This window comes from Monodon monoceros, unplaced genomic scaffold (genome assembly GCF_005190385.1).
Source record: "Monodon monoceros isolate NGI ecotype Baffin Bay Population unplaced genomic scaffold, NGI_Narwhal_1 Super_Scaffold_19, whole genome shotgun sequence".
NCBI lineage: Eukaryota > Metazoa > Chordata > Mammalia > Artiodactyla > Monodontidae > Monodon > Monodon monoceros.
In genome coordinates, this window is record NW_021703775.1 from 80,926,826 (window position 1) to 80,934,830 (window position 8,005).

At 57.5% G+C, this 8,005-nt stretch overlaps 1 protein-coding gene across 1 annotated transcript in view; it reads right to left on the minus strand.

The window, feature by feature from the left end:
* Window positions 1-2,200: 2,200 nt before the first annotated feature.
* Window positions 2,201-8,005, minus strand: part of HPCAL1 (hippocalcin like 1) — a 112,170-nt gene continuing 106,365 nt past the window's right edge. The window contains exons 4-5 of the mRNA XM_029232661.1: window positions 5,473-5,578; window positions 2,201-3,051 (exon numbers count right to left, since the gene is read on the minus strand). Of these exons, the coding sequence (XP_029088494.1) occupies window positions 2,954-3,051; window positions 5,473-5,578 (204 nt within the window). The 3' untranslated portion in view covers window positions 2,201-2,953. The remainder of the gene's footprint in view (window positions 3,052-5,472; window positions 5,579-8,005) is intronic.

An 8,005-nucleotide genomic window follows, 5' to 3' on the forward strand; every position in this document is an offset into this window, starting at 1 on the left:
ACACACACACACACACACACACACACACACACACACACACACACACATGGTGAAAGGGGCACTGTCTGGGGGGTAGGATCATCTGACTAGTTCTGATTCTGCCACTGAGTTCCTGGGACCTGAGGGACATGGCCGGTTGTTAGCCGAATCCCCGGAGTGAGTGACGGGCCTGTGGGTCATCCCTGCCCTTCCCTGGGCCGGTTTCCTCATCGCCTAAGACTCCTTAAGGCACCACCCTGACCCCCAGATCCACATCTTCCACATTTGTGTGGAAGCACTTGGGATGGTTATTTTAGGTCAACTCGCCTGGGTCGTGGGTGTCCTGACAGTTGGTTAAACATTATTCTGGGTGTGTCTGTGAGGGCGTTTCTGGGGGAGATGAACATTTGGCTTAGCAGACTGAGTAAAGCAGAATGCCCCCCTCCCGCCCCCGGCAATGTGAGCAGCCTCATCCAGAGGGTTGACTAGACAAAAGGCTGAACTGAGCAGGGAGATTTCGTCCTCTGCCTGCCGGGCTTGGGCTGGGATGTCGGTCTCCTGCCTTCAGATCCAGACTGGAACTAATGCCGTTGGCTCTCCTGGGTCTCCAGCTGGTAGATCTTGTGTTCATTACGCCTCCATAATCTCATGAGCCAATTCCTTGCAATGAATCTTTCTCTCTTTCTCCCCCCGCCCCACCCCAGTATACATGTGTGCATACAGAGGGAGACACCCCCTTGGCTCTGTTTCTGGGGCGAACCCTGGCTACAGCGGTCATTCCCATCTGTGCCTGATTCCTGGGCAATGTCCCTGTTAGTAGTACTGCAGCACTCCCCGCCTCTCCTCAACAGGCAACAAGCACTATTGATTTAGCCTTGGCCAGTTCTCCTTACATTTTGTAAAATACAAGCCCCTCTCAGGGAGGGGAGATTCCTCCAGGCCAGGCGGAGTTGGCAAGGCACCATCCTGCTTCTCTGTAGCAAGCTGGGTCCACCCCCGGGTCACCCGGCCTCCCCCTCCTACCCCGCCCTCCCCCTGGCACCGCCCACGAAGGTCCAGCCTCGGGCAGTGCCACTGGCTGGAAAGTCACTTGCAGAAGGGCTCACCGTTTCTATTCAGAGGCCTGGAGTGGTAAAAGGTATTAAGATTACTAAAATCAGCAAAACAGCCAGGGTCCCTGACAGCCTGCTGTGGGTCAGGCTCCGAGCTACACGCTCGGCCCACTTACCTTGATCACCTGTCTCCCGGCTGCACTGCTTCCACCGGTGAGACTCAGCGAGGTCACGTGGCCCATGGGTGGATGTGCCAGACGCTGGAACCAAAACCCCAATACTGTTCACGCTTCCCGGCGCCACGCCCTCTGTGGGGAGGGGGCCCTCATCAGCTGGGTGCATCCTGTCCGGCCAGTCATGGTCACCTCACACTCCCGGCCAAGGCACTGAGAAGCGGTGGGCAGGGAGCACAGGAGAATTCTGGAAAGTTCTCCTCCCCTTTAAGGAAGAACAGAGGACAGGCTGCTTCTCGTCCTGCCCGTGGAAGGCTCCCGTGTCGGCTGCACTGCCCTGCACGGTGACAGCCCTGCGGGGACCCCAAGGATTCAAGTGCGAGGACAGAAGCTGCCCGTGAGGCCGGGGGCAGGGCGGTGGGGGAGGCGGAAGGAACCTGGGCATCCTTAGCGACGCCCCCAGCTGCCACATTAGTCTCGCCACGTGGCGGAAACATCCTTATGGTTGAAGCCCCCTCTGCTGGGTTTTCTGCTTCTGGGCCCAGCAGCAGCCTGATGGCCACAGGCTGAGAAAACAGGCCTGCCCTCATGGCCCCGTGCCGGTACCCCTGACCCCCGCTCGGTCCTCGCTGGGGACGTGCGGTCCTGCTACCTTGCTTTTAACCATGGGGTTGGCGGGGGAGCCGGGGGAGGGGGTTGGATACAGGCAGAAGCCTGACAGTCAAACCTGCCGAGAACTGTCATCTTTCGTTTCCACAAATATTTCTTGGCATTAGACAGATATTGAAGAACAGTCTGCACAAGATTTATAGACACAGTAACGGCTACGTGGATACAGAAGGGGCCAAGTTTACAAAGAGCAGCAGGACCTGCCGAACGCACCTGTTCCGGAGAGCACGGAGAGCGCGGAGAGCGCGGAGGCCGAGCACGGAGAGCACGGAGGCCGGGGCAGCACAACGGGGCCTCCCGATCCCACACAAAACTCAGACAGTGCCGTTTATTTGATCATTTTAATACAGGAAATGCCAGACCAATCAACAGGGAGGACAAACCTTACAGAGAGGCTGCGTTCACTACGCGGACGGGAGGGTCTCCACGGCCCTGGGCACGCATGCACGTCCTTTTGAAAAGGGCAGGTTGAGGGCATAAATACCACAAAATAACCAGGCTCGGAGGGATCACAGGCCACGAGGGAACCACGCTTCAAAGGCAATCGAGGCATTAAATACAGGACCTACACATTACATTTCACTTCACCATACGTATAACTTACATATTAAAAGGAGACCACAGTATATATACGTGCAAGCGGCTTTGGTCAGAGAAAACGAACCGAGCTGGGTGGAGCCATGCACGGGGAGGGCTTGCCCGTCTACTCTCCCTCTGTTCTTGTCCCCATTTTTCCTGCGATCACAAAATCAATCAGCTGGCCTTGGCGCGATCATAGAAAGTCCCACGGGGATCCTCAGGGTGTCCTCTGGGCTCCCTGCGGGCAGGGAGGTGCCCCAGAAGCCAGGACACCGTGAGCCCTGGGAGTAACCACATGCCAGGGAGTTCGCCCTGGAGGGACTGGGGAGGGGGCAGGAGGAGGCCAGGTGAGGAGGGAGGCGTGGCCACCAAGCCGGCAGATGCGTGTTGCCTGGCCGCCCCGGGAGAGCAGGAATGATTGAAGAGGCATCCACTTTTGCAAGCAAAGCTTAAACGGCAAGACAAGCCTGTGTTTCTCTGCACTGTCCAGACGCCGACCCCTTAGAACTGACTGGCGCTGCTGGGGTCACACTGTAACAACCGGACGATGGATGGGTCGCTCTTGGCACCTTTAATGAATTCTTCCAGGGACAATTTGCCTGTGGGATGGAGGACGGGAGAAACGGGAGTTAGCCGGTACTCACAGTTCATCACCCTTAGGAGAGCATGGGGACAGCTCCTGTGTCAGGGACGTCTCCTCCGGTCCAAGTCTTGAGCCCTCCTGAAGCTAGACGCGTCCAGGCTTCACACACTTCCAGAGCATTTCTGGAAAAAGCTTTTTTGCTTTCAGTGCTCATTGCAAAGCACCGGGCACCTCAAAGGACGTACCCAGTATGGTAGCAGACCGTGCCTGGTGGGGCAATTCAAACCCTTCTAGAAATAGCCCCACGCCTCATTTAAGAAAGATGCGCCTTGTCCAGAAAGAACATGACACCTGCCTCTAAACCAGAACTAACCCAGGGTCGAGAGGGCCAGGCCTGGGTGGGGACCTACTGCTTGCCTCTGCGTCTGAGGCTCTGCAGCTGTACAATGAAATAGAGCCATTTACCCCAGAGGACAGCAGTAGAGGGAATGCAGGAGCTTGAGGTCGTGCCCCGCACACAAAGGGCTCACAGCTCACAGCCATGGGCAAGCTACCAACCTCTCCACGTCCCAGGGTCTTCATCTGTGTGGTGGGGTCGTGGGAACGCCCATCTCAAAGGGCCACCGGGAGGGTTAATTGGGAGGATGTGTTTGAGGGGTCAGCCCACGCCTGGCCTGCAGGATGCACTCAGTTAGTGAGCTGCCGCCGGGAAGCCAGGCAGGGACCTCCTGCTTGCCCACTGCCGAGAGGGACACGTCCTCCTGTGGGTCCCCAGCAGCGGGGGCAGACAGGCTGGCCCCGAGGGAGACTAAACAACCCCAGGCTAAGGGACGGATTGGGAAGGGAGGGGGCAGCCACCCCCTCGGCAGAAGACAAGACCTCTGGGGCCCTCTGATGATGGACAGGGATTACTGGGCTTTGTTACTATTCATATGGTCGGTGGGGACTTTGCTCCGACCGCCCAGGGTGAGGAGCTTCTGAAAGCACCAGCCTCTTCTCCGGGCAGAAAGCGAGGCTGGCAAGGCGCTGGGGGTCCCTGAGCACAGTCTGTCCTGCAGCCATCAGGGTGTTCCTGGTGCTTGGCCAGGCTCAGGTCACAGGAGAGGGCTTCAGTGACACCTGTGCTTTCCTAGGGGGGCAGGGAAGGTGTGGGGCAGTCCCCGGAGGATGAGGGCCTAGCTCTGGACCACCCCAGCTTCACTCTTCTCTCTTCCAACATCGCCTCTTCCACCCCTCTCCGAGCTCCAGGGATGCACAGATCCCGGTGCTCACAGGAGAAGCTCTGTCCCGGTGGGCACAGGCCCAAGTCCACAAACACCCTGGGAAGGTGCCCAGAGCGGGCCCTGAGGGGTCGGGGCAGAGGTGGGTGGAGGGAGAGCCAGGCGCTGTGCTAAGAGCTCTACTGGCTCTATCTCACTGAATCCTCAAAACCACAAGAGACTGAATTATTATCCCCATTTCACAGAGGAGTAAACCGAGGCTCAGAAAAGCCAAGATTGGTTGGAGCAGGTCTGTCGAACCCAAAGCCTGTGCTGCTACTCTGGAAGGCAGAAGACATGTTTTAAATTGGCCCAAAGGCAACGCCAGGCACGAGGCTGTCTTGTTTTACATTTGATGGATCATGTTTTGAAAACTGTTTCCTTGCGGAGATGTGCCTGCAGCCATGTTGCCCCCTCCCCCTGCTGGCTCAGTCCTTGGCGTCATCTGCAAACCACACTTTAGGGTTTAGGAGCACTTTTCTGTACATTAGCTTATTTTTAATCTCCAGCACAGCCCGGGGGTATTTTCTCTTTTTCTTTTCTAAATGCTGCATTCCTTTATCCTTCAAAAGCAAATCAGACCTGACTCTGGGACTGCACTTAACACTGGCAAGAGGTGCGGATCCATCCAGTTTCATAGCTACCTTCCCCGGCAGGGACCCTGCAGAAGCTCACGGCCAATGCAGAAAAGAAAACACAGGGCACGTCCTCACTGTATGGTCGCCACCGCCCCTCCTGGACACGCCACTTCTGCTGCGGTGTAGGCCCAGAGATCCTGGCAGAGCTGCTGCAGGCCAGCACATCCCGACAGAGTCCCTGGGGCCACTGAGGTTTGGGGGAGGGATGACAGGGGGCAAAGGGACCCCCACCACCTGGAAGGCTTGATCCCAACCCCGCCAGGGCCCGGGTGCCAAGGGCACAGCTGCCTCTTCTCCCCGGGACATGCCCACGGGCCTACGGTCTCCCTGTTCTAGAAGCAGGGAGACTATGGCTCATGGGGCAGGATGCTGACCCAGTGCCCCGACTGCAAACTCTGGCTCTCCCCTCAGCGCAGCTGCACTGGCCGGGCAGGGCCAGGGGTGGGCCAGGTGAGGCCTGAGAAGCTACAGAGAAGGAGGAAAGGGTCCCAAACACATCTCTGCTCCCAGCAGTGGGGCACAGACACACAGGGATCCCACCGTCATTGTTGGTGTCCATCTGCCTGAAGATCTTGTCCGTGCGCTTCTCCGGCGTGGACTCATCCTCCGGCATCTTCATCACGGAGGACACCATTTTGTATATAGCCTGCAAACGGGGCACAGACACAGGTGCTCAGAGGCTCCAGGGTGTCCCTGGGCGGATGGGGCACAGGCATGAGCTTCTGCCCAGCCCACAGCAGGACAAGAGGTCAGGATGCTCCCAGCCTCAGGACCCTTCCCCAGCTGGAAAGTTCCCTGCCACTCCCAATACTGTGGATGCATGTCACAGACAGCATGTGAGCAGAAGGAAGCCCGACTCACTTACGTGACGTTCAAGAACAGGCCAAACAACCCACTTTGACAGCTATGAGCCTGGGGTGTCTGCGGGGGCTGGAGGCAGGACAGTTCCCAGGCCCTCTGGGGCGCTGGGAATGCTCTCTAACTCACAGAGGGTGGTGGTGACACAGGCGCATACGTGCACAGCCCATCACTCAGCACACGTAGCCACAAACATTTGACTATGGGATTGCTGTACCTGAGTTAGAAGCAAAAAAGACAGCCCACGGGGAAAGCCACATAACTAGCCCCAGAAAGGCCAGTGCCAGGGCAGATGGGTCTCTCCAGCAGGACCGAGAACCCCAGGACACTGCCATCCAAGGGCTCAGCACCATTGCCAGCCGTTTCTGTGTGTCTCTGTCCAAGTGGCCCGGCCCAGTGTTGTGTTGTGTGTGTGTGTGTGTGTGTGTGTGTGTCCAGGGGCATGATGAGCCCAGTGACCAGCAGCTCATCAAACTCGCGAGGGGGAGGGGCTATGCCACTGTGGGTTTCTGTGCGGAGATGGCTTGACTGAGAGTCTCATTCCTGAAACAACACACCAAGGACAGAAGTCTGAGAGTTGTAGCATGTTATAAAGCAGGTTTATGGGCTTCCCTGGTGGCGCAGTGGTTGAGAGTCCGCCTGCTGACGCAGGGGACACGGGTTCATGTCCCGGTCCGGGAAGATCCCACATGCCGCAGAGCGGCTGGGCCCGTGAGCCATGGCCTCTGAGCCTGCGCGTCCGGAGCCTGTGCTCCACAGCGGGAGAGGCCACAAGAGTGAGAGGCCCGCGTACCGCAAAAAAAAAAAAAGGAAGGTTTACAAAACAAAACCAAAAAGGAATGATCCCAAGTGAGGCTTCTGGTATCTGTTATACTCTCTCCTCCTTGGCCCCTCTCCATTTGCCGAGGAGGGTGGAGGTGGCCAGGCCTCACAGCACGGCCAGTGTGTCTTTCAGGGCCTCTTGAGACAGGACCCCCTCCTAAGAGGGGCAGGCACTTGTTCAAGTGCAGAGGAGGCAGAGCAAAGACCCTCCCCGGCCTCTGGTGGGCTCTGAAGCACGTAGAACCCAATCCGTTTTGACGACGGAGTAGCGGCCAGGCGTGCCGCTCAGCAGACCAAGCCACCTGCGGGAGCCACGGGAAGGGTCTCAGAGTTTGGGCACTTGGTCTGGGGGCCTAGCAGCCAGACCCCGTTTGGACAGGCATGGGGCCCCTCGCTGTCCTGCTGTGTCTCTAAGTCTTGGCCGGGCCAGTCTGCTTGGCCAGGGCCAGGGAAGCGAATGGGCCAGCTTGTGGGCCGGGACAGGTGATTCCTGAGAAGGAGATTTCTTCCTTCTACCACCGCTTGTCACTAAAAGCCAGGAGCGACAGCTGAAGCAGAGTGCCCTGAACCTGTGCTGATTTATTCTCACTGTGCGAAAACCACCTGTTTGGGAAATAGGTTGGTCACTCCTCAGGCCACTTGCTGCTGGTCTAGGAGTTCATGAGTTTGATACCCTCTGTTTGTGGCTTAGCCCGGAAGTTCCTTCCATGTAGAGGACATCTCCTCTGAGGAATTCTAGAACTGAACCTCCCAGGCTCCAGGAGTGGGAGTGCAGGGAGGCACCCAGGCAGCGGCAGCTCTGTGCCTCTCTACCACACACCTAGGAAGCTGGGGAAGTGAACAAAACCCGGTTTCTTTCTGGAAAACAGCTTCCCCTGCCAGAGCTGCTGACTGGAGTCGAGGCGAAGAGGTCTCTGCAGTGCTTTCTGTACCAGAGCTTATTCTGTGGCCACTAATGTTTCAGTTTTGCTTTACAACTGCACCTTCCTGGGGACACGACAAACTGTTTGTTCTTTTATTCTCAGACACGGGGACTCGAGCAGGTCTTGGCAGGTGGCTTCTGCAAGTGTCAAGGGTCCTCTCAATTACTGTAATTCTCTCTGAATTACTGAGCTCAGCTCTGTTAACTCTCCGGAAATCAGTCCGCCTCCCAGCCTCAGATTTTGTGAAATGCAGAGAATGACACCTCCATCCCCGGCTCCGCCCACCCCACCCCGCCCCGCCAGGGTCGGGAAGGCCACAACTCATCAAAGGGCTTAGGCCAGGCCTGATGGGTGGCCAGTGATCAGTAAACTATGGCTCTTCTCAGTCCGGTAACAACTCGTCACTTTCAAAAGTGCACGAGGGAGGGGCTGGCAGCCATCTAGCTGCGAAGGGCTGAAGGCGCGGGGAG